A 20,079-nucleotide genomic window follows, 5' to 3' on the forward strand; every position below is an offset into this window, starting at 1 on the left:
GTTTTGCAAAACAGTTAACCAAAGCTCTGAGGATGCAGTTATCATTCTAGCGTAAATCGCGATTGTGCTAAATCAATAGCTTTTTCTTTCAACTCTTAATACCAGTGGTAAACTCAACGAGTGCAAAAACACACTATAAACCCCTTATCGCTCACGCACAAACGTTAGTGCTCCACTGATAATCTGGCCCATACAGATATATATACCTATATATATATCTGTATATATCTATACCCATATATAATCACACATACACACACACACACACATATATATATATATATATATATATGCCCCTCCCCTCTGCTTCTGAACATCAGTGATTGAAACTGAACTTAGTGAACAGTGAAACAAACAGACTGTGGTTAATACCAGGACAGAAAGAGCACTCCAAGAGGCCAACCACTAACCCACAGGAAGTGTAAGGGATCTATTCACCATCAGAAACATATCCCTGCATACTCCAAGAGGTCAACGAATACCACAAGAGGCACTACAGCAGGATACAAGGAGGAAATCCAATCATCTATATATACCCCCAGTGCGGCATACTTACCTCATTCGATTGAGGTAATATCTGGTAAGGGTATTATATACCATCTATAACTGTATAACAACTACATCTGGAGATTCACTACGAATTATATCATTTTTAGGACTCATATGAACATTGTTTCTGAGTTCATATATTTTATATGCAATTTTTAGCTGGACTTTCATTTATTTTTTCTTATCTTTTATTATTTTTTATTTTCTTTTTACCCATTTTTTTACTCCTCACATACCCCAACAGTATATTGGACATATAGGCGCTGTATCCATCTTTGAATATACATTTACTCTTACTGTCTAGGGCTTCACAACCCTCCCAGTATTTGTCCTATATAGCTGCCACTATTTCCTACTCACTTTTTGACCAGCGCCTACTACAGAGTATCACTTGTGTCAACTCAGTCCACTGAGGAGACACATTTTACTTATTCCTACATATATATATATATATATATATATATATATATATATATATATATATATATATATATACAGTATCTCACAAAAGTGAATACACCCCTCACATTTTTGTAAATATTTTATTATATCTTTTCATGTGACAACACTGAAGAAATGACACTTTGCTACAATGTAAAGTAGTGAGTGTACAGCCTGTATAACAATGTAAATTTGCTGTCCCCTCAAAATAACTCATCAAACAGCCATTAATGTCTAAACCGTTGGCATCAAAAGTGAGTACACCCCTAAGTGTAAATGTCCAAATTGGGCCCAAAAAGTCAATATTTTGTGTGGCCACCTTTATTTTCCAGCCCTGCCTTAACCCTCTTGGGCATGGAGTTCTCACTTTTGTTGCCAACGGTGTAGACATTAATGGCTGTGTGTTGAGTTATTTTGAGGGGACAGCAAATTTGCACTGTTATACAGGCTGTACACTTGCTACTTTACATTGTAGCAAAGTGTCATTTCTTCAGTGTTGTCACATGAAAAGATATAATAAAATATTTACAAAAATGTGAGGGGTGTATTCACTTTTGTGAGATACTGTGAGATATATACAGTATATATATATAAAAACATATTCTTCTATGTGAAGAACACTGGAATGTGAAATATTAATATATTTGCGTTTGAGTAGAGGTGTTAGGGTTTTTTCCAGTTTTCGCACTCTATTGAAGGCTAAAGGGGAATTTGTTAACTCGGTTGTAATATTTGAAGTTCGGCTTTTTGCACTGTTGCGTTAGTGTTTGTACGAAATTTTTTACTTTTTAAACTTGTAATACATGTGCTACTCGATGCGCACAAAGCGGGAGTAATAAATAACGATCCACTCATTATTTAGACATTTTAATGTGTAGAAAAATAATAAGACAGAGGTGGATTTCAGGATTATCCGCTTCGTTAGAACATTTTGTTTCTACTGTGGAGAGTCAATTAATAGTAAAGAAATGGGATATAATTGGAAACGTAGAAAAGAGAATTTCACTGGTCATGGAAAAATATCTTAAAACTTTCCTCCAATTGTAATTATTTAATTAAGCATATGTATGTAGAGAATGGTTAAATATTGCTTAACCCCTTAACGACGCATGTTGTACAGGGTACTTCTTACACAAACTGGTCTTTAAAGACCAGCAACGTACCCTGTATGATGTTAGGGGTTTAAAGCGGCTGAAAGCAATCCTGATCACTTACAGCCACTTTCAAGATATTGCCGTGATGCCTCGATATTGAGGCATCACTGCAATACCTTTTCTGGCACACCCATGCAGAGAGGACGACTCTGTGGCCCTTTCTGCATTGACCAGCGATGGTGCCGTTCATTGGTGGGTGGGAGCAGCTGCAGGGAGGCGGGTGGGCGGCCCATCACTGGTGTGCTTCTGTCGGATTAGTCCCTGGTGTGTGCGGGTGCATGCACGGGGTTGGAGGGACGTGCGCGCGCATGTGTGCATGTGCACATCCCAGGGATCAGCAGTGCAACACTGTTTGTGATTGTGGTGTTGGTGGGAGCGGGAGGTGTTGGTGGGAGTGGGAAATAATGTTTAAAAAAGGGATCAGGTGGAGGAGGAGAGAGGCGAAGGGGGGCCAGCTACACAACAGAATTTTTTTTTTTACAAAAATGCACATTATTTTGAAAAGTGGGTACTAGCAGACAGCTGCCAGTACCCAAAATGGCACCAAATAGTGAGAGGGGGGAGGGTTAGAGAGCTGTTTAGGGGGGCTCAGGGAGGTTGGGTGGTAAAGGGGGATCCTACACTGCAGAAAATATATACATTTAAAAAAAAAAAAACAAACACAATTTTTTTTTTATACTGGCAGACTTTCTGCCAGTACTTAAAGTGATGGTAAAGTCATCTGTTGTGCAGTACATTATCCTTTTTCTTTTACCTTAACTAGCACATCGATGTGCTTATATAAATAAAAAACAATTTATTCACTCTGTAATGATGATTTTATTTCCCCTCCGTAGAGTTTTTTAAACAGCCTCTCTATAATTTTTTCACCGGTGCAGCTTTGATTGACAACGCTTTTAGTCAATCATCAGCTCACCATGCGCCCTATGTAAAATATGAACCGCACGCTCCCGGCATCTACACTAACTCTTTGCTACTTACTGCGCATGCGCACTTCTTACGCTAACTGCGCATTGCTATCTGAGAATACTCAGCTCCTGGTTTTAGCCGATGTAAGTAAACAGTAAATCATTCCTTTCGTAATGATTCACTGTTTGCTTTCATTTCTCTCATCAGCCAGATATTTTTCGATGTCTATATGTTTCAATGTTTGCTTTAATTTCTACCATCAATAATTTCTCTCTTCATATATAAAATAATTGTAAGTATTTTTTGGGCAAAAAATACTTACAATTATTTTATATATGAAGAGAGAAATTATTGATGGTAGAAATTAAAGCAAACATTGAAACATATAGACATCGAAAAATATCTGGCTGATGAGAGAAATGAAAGCAAACAGTGAATCATTACGAAAGGAATGATTTACTGTTTACTTACATCGGCTAAAACCAGGAGCTGAGTATTCTCAGATAGCAATGCGCAGTTAGCGTAAGAAGTGCGCATGCGCAGTAAGTAGCAAAGAGTTAGTGTAGATGCCGGGAGCGTGCGGTTCATATTTTACATAGGGCGCATGGTGAGCTGATGATTGGCTAAAAGCGTTGTCAATCAAAGCTGCACCGGTGAAAAAATTATAGAGAGGCTGTTTAAAAAACTCTACGGAGGGGAAATAAAATCATCATTACAGAGTGAATAAATTGTTTTTTATTTATATAAGCACATCGATGTGCTAGTTAAGGTAAAAGAAAAAGGATTATGTACTGCACAACAGATGACTTTACCATCACTTTAAGATGGTGGGGACATTTGTGGGGTGGGGGAGGGAAGAGAGCTGTTTGGGAGGGATCAGGGGTTGGAATGTGTTGGGTAGGAGGCTGATCTCTACACTAAAGCTAAAATTAACTCTTCAAGCTCCTTACAAGCTACCTAATTAACCACTTCACTGCTGGGCATAATACAAGTGTGATGCGCAGCAGCATTTAGCGGCCTTCTAATTACCAAAAAGCAATGCTAAAGCCATATATGTCTGCTATTTCTGAACAAAGGGGATCCCAGAGAAGCATTTACAACCATTTGTGCTATAATTGCACAAGCTGTTTGTAAATCATTTCAGTGAGAAACCTAAAGTTAGTGAAAAAGTGAACTTTTTTTTTTATTTGATCGCATTTGGCGGTGAAATGGTGGCATGAAATATACCAAAATGGGCCTAGATCAAAACTTTGGGTTGTCTACTACACTACACTAAAGCTAAAATTAACCCTACAAGCTCTCTACAAGCTACCTAATTAACTCCTTCACTGCTGGGCATAATACACGTGTGGTGCGCAGTGGTTTTAGCGGCCTTTTAATTACCAAAAACCAACGCCAAAGCCATATAAGTCTACTATTTCTGAACAAAGGGGATCCAAGATAAGCATTTACAACCATTTATGTCATAATTGTACAAGCTGTTTGTAAATAATTTCAGCGAGAAACCTAAAGTTTGTGAAAACATTTGTGAAAAAGTGAACAATTTTTTTTATTTGATTTCGCATTTGGCAGTGAAATGGTGGCATGAAATATACCAAAATGGGCCTAGATCAATACTTTGGGTTGTCTTCTAAAAAAAATATATACATGTCAAGGGATATTCAGAGATTATAGACAGATATCAGTGTTCCAATGTAACTATCGCTAATTTTGAAAAAAAAAAGTGGTTTGGAAATAGCAAAGTGCTACTTGTATTTGTTGCCCTATAACTTGCAAAAAAAGCAAAGAATATGTAAAAATTGGGTATTTCTAAATTCAGGACAAAATTTAGAAACTATTTAGCATGGGTGTTTTTTGGTGGTTGTAGATGTGTAACAGATTTTGGGGGTCAAAGATAGAAAAAGTGTGTTTTTTTCCATTTTTTCCTCATATTTAATAATTTTTTTATAGTAAATTAAAAGATATGATGAAAATAATGGTATGTTTAGAAATTCCATTTAATGGCGAGAAAAATGATATATAATATGTGTGGGTACAGTAAATGAGTAAGAGGGAAATTACAGCTAAACACAAACACCGCAGAAATGTAAAAATAGCCCTGGTCCTTAAGGGAAAGAAATTAAAAAATTGCCTTGTCCTTAAGGGTTAATTTAAAGGTGATGATATTATTTAAATGGACATAATACCCAAATGTTGAAGCACTTGATGCATCATAGATAAAAAAAAAGGTGTCTGGAAAATATAAATTAAACATCTCTATGTTAGCGCGCAACTTGATATTAAAATTCCATGGTAAATCCCATTTACCAGAGAAGGGTTTGTTTCACTGTGTGACTAAAATACTCTAGCACAACATATACTTTCAATTGATAATGTGACCGCACTAAACTGCTCTGGTATTGCAAGTTGAAATGTATATGTATACATATGTCTAAATGTATGTATATGTGTATGTATACATAAGTGGAAACAAAGGAGAGACAGGGCACACGTTTCGTAGGAGGCTTCCTACTTTGTCAGACAAAGTAGGAAGCCTTCTACAAAATGTGTTAGGCCACGCCCACCATTTATGCGTCACCACTACCACAGCTGATCCACCATCCGGCTGGAGTTTGCAGATCAGCTGGGAGTTAATCGTGTGACGCTTTTGTTTTTAGAACACTTGTTTCACTGCACGGAATAGAGAACTTACTCTGAATAACATCTTAGCCGGGTTTCTCCCTAAACGAGGATCATCTGATTTTCCTGGTTGCTTACACCTTGGAGACTGAACAACGGACCCGTGAGCTTTCATACCGTGCCTTGTGTTGTGTGCTTTATCCATACCTTATGTGTTGAGGTTACTAAGTGTGAGTTTTCATTTGTCTGTGTGCAATAAATCATTGGGTTTTATTAATCTACTACGCTTAGAGTAGCGTGCGCCCCTGTCTCTCTTTTGTTTCCACTTTATTATATCCAGTTTTCAGAACCGTGTATCAAGGGGCTGCAACTCCTCTCTGTGATTTGGGACATGTTCCCTTTCCTTCAAGCAGACTGAGGCTTAGAAGAGTCTGGAGACTTCACGCATATCCTTTATATGTATACCAACTTATACTACATCACTGTATATTGGTCTGTTTAGTACTATATTTGAGGATAATTGTTTGTATCTACACTAATATGTATATTTAGCTGTAGGGCGCTCTGCGTTTCACCCTTTTTTTGTGTATGTATACATGTCTATATATGTATATTTATGTGTTAATCTGTGTAAAAATATATGTGCATACATATATTGTATCTATATTTACACAGATAAACACATATAGGTATACTGTACATATATATAGACAGATATGTACACTTTTAGCCCTTACCAGTCAAATACCTTGAAACGTACACTATAATTTTTATAAATTTTTAATGCTTTAATTTGTTTTGAAATGAAATATTCATATTTAGCATGCTACTTGTAATCTGTGATGTCAAAACAAAAACAGAAACAGAGGCGCCACATGTGTAGATCAATAAAACCAAAACATCCAATAAAGGAGTAGAATAAGGGTACTCACAAAGGAGGCGGCACTCTCTTGTGCCAATAGGAGCAGGCTGGTTTTCAACAGCAAACCAGCTGGCTGTGTGAGGATCTCCACCAAATACGCTGGAAGTCTCTGCCTTCTGAATCCCAAACTAGTGCTCCTAATGATGATGACGATCTCCAGCTGGAACTGCAGTAGGAACAGGAGGAAGGGCTGGACTGCCCTTAGGTTACTGATATGAGGATAGTCACACCAACACCAGACTTATGTAAAAGTTTAAAATCAGTATTTTATTTATACAAAATAAAAATACCAAAAGGTATGACAAGTTACAGCTGGGTGGTGAAAACCTATCTCCCCACAAGATACCATATAGCAAGATACAATAAAGCGACGCGTTTCTCGGGGAACACCCCGTTTCCTCAGGCTTGTATATTCATTGTATGTATGGGTGCCCTTTATATAGGGCTCAGTAACCTAATGTTCAAATTAACCCTCCCCTTCCTTTACACAGATTATCCTATCACGTCCTTCCTGTCCCGATACTCCCAATTGTTGTGGTGGTGTTATATCCAATTGATCATAATCTGTGTGATAAACAAATGTTGTCAAATGAAAACCGTTATTTGCAAATGTGTCTATAACAAATATATAATAATAAATAGTTAGATAAAGGATTGCAAATTTCGATCGTGACCTGTACTTATGCATATAGAAGTAAACAAACTAACATATGTTTCTTTCCTAGCCAATAGATTAGGACTGTGTTGGGGGCCTGTCCTTATGTCTTATTCTCATAGGTTACGCTCTGTAATGCGTGCTCTAAACTACAAATAGTACTGTCATGACGTAGCGTCATGTGATCGGAGGAATAGCAAATAGCTGTGACCGTGATTTCGGACGTCAACAGAGATGACGCGTGATCACATGATCGCCAAGGCCCGTGCATAATATGTATCCCTACCCATTGAAGTAACGTAGGGCGAAATGGTTGCTACCCATTTGTATCTAACACCAATAGGATAACTATGGATTATAGTAAACACCATATAATTGGTTACTGACATATATATAGTAGTGCTTGATGTGGTGGGACAGGTAATACAAAAGGGAATTAAATAGAAATATCTCTATAAATGTGAGATTATACCTCACTTACGTAAGCTTTTAGTGATAAGCTACAAAATCAACAAGTCAATTCAAAAATATTTTGACTTGTAATTTTGGCGATCAAATAGCTCTCTAAGTTGCCATGTTAATCAATAAAAACAAGAAAAGTGGCGTGAAGTGTTAGTTGTAAATAACTGGTGAATGTATATATAAATATTGAAAGAAATTAATAATAAGTGGCCAAAACATGTATGAACATTAAATCAAAATCACCTAAACATAGTGTCTCTAGACATATTTGTAATAGCTATATCCCTGGTAAATGCTCATTCAAAATAACACCATTAGAAAGAATTCCTCCAAGTAATCTGTACAATAAGTTCTAAAAATTGAGACAAAGGGAAACCTATTGAATTTTCAAATTTAATAGTTTATTTCCCACTGGCCTTAATGAGGTCATAGACTCTGCTCCTATTGGCACAAAAAAATGTTTTGGTTTTATTGATCTACACATGTGGCGCCTCTGTTTCTGTTTTTGTTTTGACATCATAGAATTGCATCATCCCTCTGGGTGAAGACAGAGAGCGGCCTTTCCAAGTATTGGGGGATACCTGAGGACATCTGTTGGACTTTCCAGATCTGGTCTGCCCAGATCATTGATTTGTGTATTTCTTCAAATTAACATACAAGTATTATACATTTAGAATTTAATATATTTTGTGTGGTTATACACTGTTCAAAATATTTATATTTGTTCCACTGTTATTTGATACCCTTTAACATCTATACATATATATATATGTATATATTTTTTCCATATATACATTCTATGCAAGAGTAAAGCGCCTCCTATAGAAGCCTAGTGATTGCTCTCATCACGTTGACTTCTTTATTACTTGTAATCTGGCCCATTTTATTCAATCAAACACATCAAACACATTCAAATCATGTATTTTTTCCACCCTGTTTTAACCCCTTAAAGACAGAGGACATACCAGGTACGTCATAGAAAAAACTTCCCTTAATGACAGTTGACGTACCTGGTACGTCCTCTGTTGTCTGAAGTGCTGGAAGCGATCTAGATCGCTTCCAGCAGCTTACAAGGTATTGTAGTGATGCCTCAATATTGAGGCATCACTACAATCCCCCATTTTACATACCGATGCAGAAAGGGCCACCCTGTGGCCCCATCTGCATCGGCTATGTATGTTTTACCATTAGTTGCTCGGTGGGTGCTGCATTTAAGTAATATATCACCTCATTATTGAAATTAATACCCGATCTCTCTTTATTTATGTTTTCTGCCAGTTCGGCGGTTGCGGCGGGGTGGGGCGGGGGGGGCGGGTGCAAAATTTACAGCCCACTAAAATAATAAAAAAAAAGATCGATCTAGATGCAGTGGCATCTTTGTTCTTTAATAAGGGATCTGGGAGGGGGAGGGTTGAATATTATTTAGGGGGGCCAGCTACACTACAGCAAACATATATTTTATATTAAAAAACTTAAAAAAAAACTATTTTGGGGGGCAAATTGGGTACTGGCAGACAGCTGCCAGTACCCAAGATGGCGGCATATAGACAGAGGGGGAGGGTTAGAAAGATGTAAGGGGGGATCAGGGAGGTTGTGGGGTAAGGGGGATCTATCACTGCAGACTTTATGCCAAAAAATAAAAAAAAATAAAAAAAATATTTTTATTTCAGTACTGGCAGACTTTCTGCCAGTACTTAAGATGGCGGTGACAATTGTGAGGTGGGGAGGGAAGAGAGCTGTTTGAGGGGGGTCAGGGGGGGATCAGGGGGTGGGATGTGTCAGGTGGGAGGCTGATCTCTACACTAAAGCTAAAAATTAACCCCACAAGCTACCTAATTAACCCCTTAACTGCTGGGCATATTACAAGTGTGGTGCGCAGCAGTATTTAACGGCCTTATTATTACCAAAAATCAACACCAAAGCCATATATGTCTGCTATTTCTGAACAAAGGGGATCCCAGAGAAGCATTTACAACCATTTGTGCCATAATTGCACAAGCTGTTTGTAAATAATTTCAGTGAGAAACCTAAAATTTTGAAAAATTTTAGTTTTTTTTTTTATTTGATCGTATTTGGCGGTGAAATGGTGGCATGAAATATACCAAAATGGGCCTATATCAATAGTTTGGGTTGTCTACTACACTACACTAAAGCTAAAATTAAACCTAAAAGCTCCCTACAAGCTCCCTAATTAACCCTTTCACTGCTGGGCATAATACACGTGTGGTGTGCAGCGGCATTTAGCGGCCTTCTAATTACCAAAAAGCAACGCCAAATCCATATAGGTCTGCTATTTCTGAACAAAGGGGATCCCAGAGAAGTATTTACAACCATTTATGCCATAATTGCACAAGTTGTTTGTAAATAAATTCAGCGAGAAACCTAAAGTTAGTGAAAAAAATTGTGAAAAAGTCAACAATTTTTTTTATTTGATCGCAATTGGCGGTGAAATGGTGGCATGAAATATACCAAAATGGGTCTAGATCAATGCTTTGGGATGTCTTCTAAATATAAATATATACATGCCAAGGGATATTCAGGGATTCCTGAAAGATATCAGTGTTCCAATATAACTAGCGCTAATTTTGAAAAAAAGTGGTTTGGAAATAGCAAAGTGCTACTTGTATTTATGGCCCTATAACTTGCAAAAAAAGCAAAGAACATGTAAACATTGGGTATTTCTAAACTTGGGACAAAATTTAGAAACTATTTAGCATGGGTGTTTTTTGGTGGTTGTAGATGTGTAACAGATTTTGGGGGTAAAAGTTAGAAAAAGTGTGTTTTTTTCCATTTTTTCCTCATATTTTATCTTTTTTTTTTTTTTTTTTTTAGTAAATTATAAGATATGATTAAAATAATGGTATCTTTAGAAAGTCCATTTAATGACGAGAAAAACGGTATATAATATGTGTGGGTACAGTAAACGAGTAAGAGGAAAATTACAGCTAAACGCAAACACTGCAGAAATGTAAAAATAGCCATTGTCATTAAGGGTAAGAAAATTGAAAAATGGTCCGGTCATTAAGGGGTTAATTGTCTTCTCTCATTGAAAGAGTCTTAATTGAAAAATTGTGCAACTTAAGTATAGTTTCTATTTTTTTACCACTTCTTTCTTCTTTTTTTTACACACTGTGCCTGTGTGAGATTTGATAGCACTTACTTTATAAAAAATAATGCATTTTTTCCTCTCAAAACAGAAGGATGATTTACGGAGGGGTTAAGACCAAATTTATGTTAAGATTATTATTGTTTTATTCGGTTCTGGCTAGTGATATATTAACATGTTTTTGTTGAGATTTTGTATCACTTCTTTGTTTGTATCTATCTATCTATTAACTTTGTGTTAATTTATCTTTTTTATTTAAACAAAAAAAAAGTTGAACACTTGTATTGCCAATAAATTATGGTTTCAAACATAATTATATTTCTATTTTATTTGTATTTATTAATATTTTAGTCCTATTATTCTGAGTTTAAGAATCAATTTATTTTGTTTTTTAATTTATAGGCCTATGTTACTTTGTATTATATGTTACTTATCATTTGTTAATGGGGGTACATATGTGAAGTATCTATGACCGTAGGTTATTGTCTAGCATCAGCAAACTGAATTCAGATTTTGACAATAAGAAAATTATGTTTTGGGCTATGAAAATAAAGTATAATTTATGGAATTGCGACTGAAATTATAGGAAAGCTTGAACGGCCTTGAAATCCATTAAAGGTTTAAAATAATTTCTTGAAATTCTTGCTTTCTCCTATATGCGCTGAATCTAGATGTCCAACAACACAATAATGGTGCAATTAAATGACTGTATGAAATAAATTGACTTGCCTGTAATTATTAACGCAGTTGTATGAAAAGTTCTTTGAAGCCAGGAGAGTTTCTAAGACTGCAATGCTATTTCCTCCACATGAATCTCTGGAAAGAAAAATTAACAGATATTCAGTGTCCAGTGTTTATTAAGACATGTGCACGCTGGAAAGTTTTGTTTCGTATGGATTTAGTATTTTTTAATTTAGTTTCGGATGCATTCGTATCTATTCGTTATATCAAGCATTTATTTTGGATGCATTTGGAATGATTGTTTTTAGCAGGCAAGTTCGGTATGTTCGGATTCATTCATTATGTTACGTTGATTCGGATGGTTCCAACCAACTCAAAAGGAATAATTTATCTGGTCTATCTCACTATATTTAATTGTAATATATCTCTATTAGTTTTCTTTCTTTCCTAAGATATGGCGAGTCCACTGCTTTATCATTTACTTTTGGGAATATCACTCCTGGCCAGCAGGAGGAGGCAAAGAGCACCACAGTCCCACAACCCCCAGTCATTCTCTTTGCCTTGGTGCATAGAGGAGATGAAGTTTGGTGTCTGAAGAAAAATTGGATTTCTTTCACTGCAAGCAAGATTTTAATTACTTCAGAAAGCCAGAGTAGGTTTACTCTGTTCTTTCCCCCTTTTCAAGGATTATGTCTAGCTGTACTCCACATTAGTCTCTTCAGTAGGGCAGTGGTGGATTTAAAGCAGTTAGGAACTTGTAAGGTGGGCCTTGCTGCGTTTTCCTAATATTTTTGCTGCCCATGGTACAGAAAGCCAGCGTAGGCTTACTCTGTTCTTTCTTTTCTCTACAGGTCTCTGCGAGGAGTGGCGTCATCTCATACCATGTAGGCTGTCCTCCTGCCGGATGGCTAGACTGCCGGTAAGTGCCTTTTTGTCTTCTGGGGCTGAGAGACTGGCACCAAAAGGGTTAAGGAGCCTTCTCTGCAACAGTATGTGGGACAGATATATCCTTTAGAAGGATATTTTAGGCAGGATGCAGGAACTTTATGGTGACAGGAGACTAGGGGTTAACAAGGAATCCCCTGATTGTTTGGGCTCATGTGTAAGTTTAGAGGCACCTAAGGGGTTAACGACACCTCTAATTTATTTTTATTCTTATGTGTGGGGCTTGTATCTATAGCTCTCTGAGAATTTAGCTTCACAGTATTGAGACAGTTGTGTGTGTGCACTGTATGTATTTTGGCTGCGCAATTCGATGGCGGTTTCCTAGCAGTCCTTTTAAAGTGTTTACCACCACACTGTCTTTTGAATAGAGAGCAGCCTTAGAGATAGCAAAATTGTACTTTACTTGGCACAGGGTCAAGGAGACCTTTCTGGTGGCTTGTTCACATGGTAGAATGAAGCGCGATGTAAGAAAATGGTTGAATGCTTTATTCCCATGCTGTTGCCGTGTCTCTGCCTCTTTTTTCACTGAAAAGGAGCTGCAGTGCCATTTCAGTCTCTTGCCGGGTCATCTCATACCATGTAGGCTGTCCTCCTGCCGGATGGCTAGACTGCCGGTAAGTGCCTTTTTGTCTTCTGGGGCTGAGAGACTGGCACCAAAAGGGTTAAGGAGCCTTCTCTGCAACAGTATGTGGGACAGATATATCCTTTAGAAGGATATTTTAGGCAGGATGCAGGCACTTTATGGTGACAGGAGACTAGGGGTTAACAAGGAATCCCCTGATTGTTTGGGCTCATGTGTAAGTTTAGAGGCACCTAAGGGGTTAACGACACCTCTAATTTATTTTTATTCTTATGTGTGGGGCTTGTATCTATAGCTCTCTGAGAATTTAGCTTCACAGTATTGAGACAGTTGTGTGTGTGCACTGTATGTATTTTGGCTGCGCAATTCGATGGCGGTTTCCTAGCAGTCCTTTTAAAGTGTTTACCACCACACTGTCTTTTGAATAGAGAGCAGCCTTAGAGATAGCAAAATTGTACTTTACTTGGCACAGGGTCAAGGAGACCTTTCTGGTGGCTTGTTCACATGGTAGAATGAAGCGCGATGTAAGAAAATAGTTGAATGCTTTATTCCCATGCTGTTGCCGTGTCTCTGCCTCTTTTTTCACTGAAAAGGAGCTGCGGTGCCATTTCAGTCTCTTGCCGGGTCCGATCATGTGACCTTGCCTCTCTAAGGCTACTCCGGCTGAGAACGGAGCTTACACAGCTTTTTATTAAACAGTGCAATGTTAACTTTAAAATCCTATACAATGCAAACTATATTGTAGATGTAAAACGTTTCTTAGCAAGTTTATGGAGAACGTTTACTAGGATATTGTATACTTTATATTATATGATCACAAACATCACTGCCTATACTGGGTTTGTTACAACGTCCCTTAAATCAACTGTTTGTTTTAAAGTGACAGTCTTGTTTTTTCTTTATAATATTAATATTAAGATATTAAAATATTAAAAATTTAATTTAATTTTACCTCTCAGTTTTTCTTTTGCAGAAAATTCGGTTTTGTTTTAAACACTAATATTTTTTTTCAAATATGCAATTATGTGTGTTCTTGTTTCGCTGGATCTCTTGAGATAGCGATAACAAGTTGACTCTGAGCCCAATTTCTCCCAGGATGATGCTGTTAGGCAATGCCACAGTTTTCTCCTTACACGTTCCAAGCCTTTATAGTGTCACCTGCAGTGCCCTGCGATTCCTCATTATCTCCTGGAGGAGTTATTTGCCTGCAGAATTTGCTGCTCAGGTATCTTTTGGGCATCTGTGGCATTATCTGCTTTTCCTATTCTTAGGGGAGACTCAGATAGTAAGGTTTCTGTACCGCCTGCTGCTACAATTATTGCCTTCCTCATAGGTCTGATGAGGAGGATACATCAGTAGCCTCTGAGGGTAAAATCTTAGATTTGGACAGTATAATTCCTTTATCTGATGAGGAAGTAGTATCTTTCAGATTTAAGCTTAAACACCTTCGTGTATGGTTAAAGGAGGTTTTGGCAGCTTTGGAGTGACTCCGATACGTCTGTCGTTGTTAAACTCTAAAGGATCTAGTAAACTTTATAAATTCTCGGATTTCTCTGTGGAAGTTTTTCCTGTACCAGACCATGCTAGGAGGTTTTCACAGGAATGGGAGCGCTACTCTTGGAGTTTTCCCCATCTCCTGTCTTTAAAAAGATGTTTCCTGTCGCTGTATCCATTAAATATCATGATGCACGGTGCCTACAGTAATAGGACATTTCTACTCTGGCTAAAAGAACTACGATTCCTAGAGAGGGTAGCTGTTCTTTTCAGGATCAATGGACTAAGCTGAAGGCTTACATGGAAGTTTGTTTTGCCACTGTGTCAAGTGCAGCATCTTATTGGTGTGGAGCCTTGTTTGATCCAATTGGTAGGGACTCTTTAAGGAAGAGATCCAGAACATAATTAAGGCTCTTAAGCTAGCCAATTCCTTTATTTCTGATGCTACCATGCAAGTTTTTAAGCCGGGAGCCAAGATATCTGGCTTTGCTGCGCTAGCCCTCATGGTCAGTGGATTTTTCCTCTGAGTCCAAACTTTTGGCGCTTCCTTACAACTGTAAGACCTTGTTCGGTCTGGATCTGACAGGGATATTTATGATATTTCTGGTGGAAAAGGGTCTGTTCTACAACAAGACAAGATGAATAAACCTAAAGCAGTTTGCCCCAATACGGAATTGGTCCAGGTGGGGGGCTGAATCTGTCTGTCTTCAAACATGGATACGAGATGTCCGAAATAGGCTGAGGACATAGTATCTCAGGATTTCTACATAGAATTCATACATTCCTCCCAGAGGCAGGTTCCTCCTCTCATTTTATCTGCAGGCCAGATAACAGTGAGGTATACCAGTTCCTGTAAGGGAACAGGGTCTAGAATTCTATTCATTCCTGTTCATGGGTCCCGAAAAATAGGGAATTTTTCATCCTATGATAGATCTAAAGTGTTTCAACAAGTCTTCTCAGGGTAACATCCTTAAAATTGGAAACCAATGGTTCCATTCTTCCTTTGGTCCAAGAGGGTCAGTTCGTGATGACAATACACATGGAGAACATGTGTTTTCAGGTTCCTGAGTTTTGCCTTTCTATCAAACACTTCAGTTTGTGACTCTTCCCATTGGCCTTGCCACGGCTCCCAGAGGGGGCTATTTTGGCAGTGATCAGGTTCGAGGAATTGCTGTGGTACCCTTCATGGACGACATAATGGTTCAGGCGCCATCTTTTCAACCAGCAAACTCTCATATCTTATTGTCATTTCTTCATTCCCACGAATGTGTCAGGGTGCCAGGAATCAGACTGAGACAAGAAGTGCAAAAATAATCACACCTTTTTTAATAGCAAAAAATAATAAAAAGTCCACAAGTCAAATAACAAGCCAGAAATCAAAACCAGAGCTAGTAGTCAGATGAGCCGAGTCAGGAGCCAAAGCAAATAGTCAGACGAGCTGAGTCAGGAGCCAAAGCGAGTAGTTAGATGAGCCGGAATCAGGAACAAGGAGAACAGCAGAGTCAGGAACAAGCCAGGGATCAGGAACTAGGAGGGATGTAAGAAAGCCAGGTAATACACAGGAGCTCTCACAAACAGGTCTGAGACAACGCAAGGGCAAAGCATACTGAACAGAGGCCCTTTAAATAATAAGTGATGACATCACAATTCTGAGACTGCATCCTGTCTCACACAGATGATGTACACCAGTCTGGCCATAAAAGGAAGTGCAGGAAATGAGCAGCATCACACAGTATGCACCAACATCAGCAAGAGAGGTGAGTAAAATGGCTGCCAGCAGCACATGGCAAGCAAGGCAGAGAAAAAACCCTGACAGTACCCTCCCCTCAACGACCCCTCCCCCGCGGGAGGACAAAAGGCTTATTGGGGAAACGGGCATGGAAGGCACGGAGGATAGCGGGAGCATGAACATCAGTGGAGGGAACCCATGAACGCTCCTCTAGACCGTAGCCCCTCCAGTGAACCAAATACTGTATGCGGCCCCTGGACATACGAGAGTCAATAATGCTGCTGACCTCATACTCCTCATGGTTGTCAACAAAGATAGGATGGGGACAAGGCAACACAGTGGTAAAACGATTACAAACCAATAGTTTCAAGAGGGAGACATGAAAAACATTGGAAATGCGCATTGCAGGAGGAAGATCAAGAGCTTAGGCCACAGGATTGACCCGTCGGAGTATTCGAAAAAGGCCAACATAACGGGGAGCCAGTTTATTGGAAGGCACACAAAGGTTCAAGTTGCAGTAGGACAGCAAAACTCTCTCACCAACCTGGTAGGAAGGGGTGGGCAGACGCCTTCGATCAGCCTGGAACTTTTGGCGCTGCATAGAACGATGAAGGCAATCCTGAATCTGCACCCACGTGGAACGGAGTTGCCGAAGATGCTCCTCCAAGGCCGGAATACCCTGAGACATGAAAGAATCGGGCAAAAAAAGTATGGTTGAAACCCATAATTCGCCATGAACGGGGATAACTTGGAGGAAGCATTAATAACACTATTACGAGCAAACTCTGCCCAAGGTAACAGTTCAGAACAATTATTGTGGTGATCTGAGACATAGCAATGGAGGAAATGTTCCAGAGCTTGATTAGACCGTTCCGCAGCCCCATTGGATTGAGGGTGATATGCCGAGGAGAAGGAAAGCTGGATCCCCATTTGAGCACAAAAGGAACCCCAAAATCTGGAGACAAACTGGCTACCCCGGTCCGACACTATCTCCTTGGGTAACCCATGTAAATGGAAGACCTCCCAGATTGAAATTGAAGCAAGCTCCTTAGCGGCAGGCAACTTCTTCAAGGGAATGCAATGTGACATTTTAGAAAAACGGTCAACCACCATAAGGATAACAGTATTGCCATTGGAAAAAGGGAGCTCAACAATGAAGTCCATGGAAAGATGTTTCCAAGGAAGCTCACCATTAGCAATAGGTTGAAGAAGACCCACAGGAAGACGTCGAGGAGTCTTATTCTGTGCACAAACTGAGCAAGAGGCAACATATGCAGCAACATCAGAATGAAGAGCTGGCCACCAGAATTGTCGAGTGACAGACCAAATCATTTTATTCTTGCCTGGGTGACCTGCAGCTTTAGGATAGTGGTAAGTGTGCAAAAGTTTAGTTCGAAGACTCTCAGGAACAAAACACTTAATACTAGGTTTCTCATGAGGTACATTGGTTTGTGCAGCCAGGATCTCCTCCCCCAAGGGAGAAGTCAAATTAGTACGTATGGTAGCCAAAATATGGTCAGGAGGTATAACTGGAGAAGGTACAGACTCCTCCTTGGACAGAGGCGAAAATTGTCAAGAGAGGGCATCAGCCCTAACATTCTTACTACCAGGCAGGTAGGAAACCACATAATTAAACCGAGACAAAAATAGCGCCCATCTGGCCTGTCGGGGTGACAAACATTTTGCTTCAGATAGATAACTTAAATTCTTGTGGTCAGTAAGAATGAGCACTGGCACCCTCGAGAAGATGCCTCCATTCCTTGAGTGCCAAAATTATGGCCAGTAATCCCCTGTCGCCAATTTCATAATTGCACTCTGCTGGAGACAATTTCTTAGAGAAGAAGCCACACGGATACAAGGAACCATCAGGCGTAGGACGTTGAGACAAGAGGGCACCTACTCTAGTCTCAGACGCATCGACCTCAAGAACGAAAGGCAGGACAGGGTTAGGATGAGCCAGAACTGGAGCGGCAGCAAAGGCAGTCTTAAGACTATCAAAGGCCTTAATGGCAGTAGGTGACCAATGGAGTGGATCCTTCTCTTTATGGGTCATGTCTGTGATAGGTTTGACCAAGGAAGAAAAGTTTTTAATAAACTTTCTATAGTAATTGGCGAACCCCAAAAAACATTGAAAAGACCGAAGACCAACTGGGCGAGGCCACTGCAGAACTGCGAATAACTTGTCAGGATCCATGGAGAACCCTGCAACGGAGATAACATAACCTAGTAAGGTTTCTTGAGTCTGATGGAACTCAAATTTCTCGGGTTTACAAAACAAGCCGTTCTCACGTAGTCTCTGAAGAACCCGTGTAACATCAGAACGATGAGCCTCAAGTGTGGGTGTGTGTATGAGGATGTCGTCTAAGTACACCACAACACACTGTTGCAACATATCTCATAGGACATCATTAATAAATTCCTGGAAAACAGCAGGAGCATTACATAGGCCAAAGGGCATTACAAGATACTCATAATGCCCGCTCCTGGTGTTAAAAGCTGTTTTCCATTTGTGGCCCTCCTTGATCCTAACGAGATTGTACGCTCCTCTCAAATCAAGTTTAGTAAAGACCGTAGCTCCCTTGAGGCGGTCAAAGAGTTCTGTAATGAGCGGAATAGGGTAAGCATTCTTAATGGTAAGACGATTAAAACCCCTATAATCGATGCATGGTCTTAACTCACCACCCTTTTTCTTCGCAAAGAAGAAGCCAGCCCCTGCAGGAGAGCAGGATTTGCAGATGATCCCCCGCGACAGAGCATCGGCAACATACTCCGCCATAGCACAATTCTCCACAACAGACAGAGGGTAAACCCGGCCTCGAGTAGGAATGGCTCTGGGTAGCAGGTCTATGGCACAATTGTAAGACCTGTGAGGAGGCAACGTACCGGCACTCACCTTGTCAAAAACGTCTAGGAACTCTTGGTACTCCTCTGGCAATTGAGATACCGAAGACGTGCACAAGACTTTAAATGGTTTCCAAAGACAAGTGGAAATACATTGCGGGGACCACGACAAAATTTCGGACCTGCGCCAGTCGAGACTGGGATTGTGCTTTTGGAGCCAGGGATAACCCAGAATAACCGGAAAATGTGAGTTTATCACCTGGAACTGGAGGGTTTCAAAATGGAGAGCCACAACAGCCATGGATAACGGAGCAGTTTCATGAGTAACGAGTGCGGGCTGAAGGGGCCTGCCATCAATGGCCTCAATAGCAAGCAGAATGGACCGAGGTAAAACAGGAATGGAGTGTTTTGATACAAAAGCACTGTCAATCAAATAGCCCGCAGCTCCGGAGTCACCAAGAACCTGGGTGACTATTGAGGAGTCCACCCAGGAAAGGACAACCGTGACCAAAGATTTCTCCTAGCGGTTCTCCTAGCAATTCCAGGGACGAGGATAAACCACCCCAAGGTCTGCCCCTGACAGGACCTTAGGTGTGAGCGTTTCCCGGTCGTGTAGAACAAGACTTCAAAAGGTGGCCCTGTAACCCACAATAGAGGCAGAGCTCCTCCCTCCTCCTAAAGGCCCTCTCTGCCACTGAGAGACACGTGAATCCCAACTGCATCGGCTCAGCAGTACCTGGTGACTCGGGACCAGGAGGCATGGGAGGAGAGGGAGGCATGGGTGGGAACGAACACATAGGAGACAACGGAACAGGAGGCTTCTGCAAGCGCTCCTTGAAAGAGGGCCTCTCACTTAGTCTGATGTCAATTAGGATAAAAAAAGACACCAATGCCTGGAGATCTTCTGGTAAATCTCTGGCAGCAAATTCATCTTTAATCGCACCATGAAAGAAGGCGGCAACAAGGGCTTCATTATTCCAACCTACCAAAGG

General features: G+C 39.9%; 1 protein-coding gene across 4 annotated transcripts in view; it reads right to left on the bottom strand.

The window, feature by feature from the left end:
* The window catches only part of BST1 (bone marrow stromal cell antigen 1), a 275,199-nt gene that overhangs the window by 14,055 nt on the left and 241,065 nt on the right, over positions 1-20,079 (bottom strand). For 3 of the 4 annotated variants that reach the window (XM_053704120.1, XM_053704121.1, XM_053704122.1), the window contains exon 8: positions 11,547-11,633. The exons of the other annotated variant lie outside the window; for it this stretch is intronic. In XM_053704120.1, the coding sequence (XP_053560095.1) occupies positions 11,547-11,633 (87 nt within the window). The remainder of the gene's footprint in view (positions 1-11,546; positions 11,634-20,079) is intronic. 4 annotated transcript variants of the gene reach the window in all.

The sequence above is a fragment of the Bombina bombina genome, chromosome 2 (genome assembly GCF_027579735.1).
Source record: "Bombina bombina isolate aBomBom1 chromosome 2, aBomBom1.pri, whole genome shotgun sequence".
NCBI lineage: Eukaryota > Metazoa > Chordata > Amphibia > Anura > Bombinatoridae > Bombina > Bombina bombina.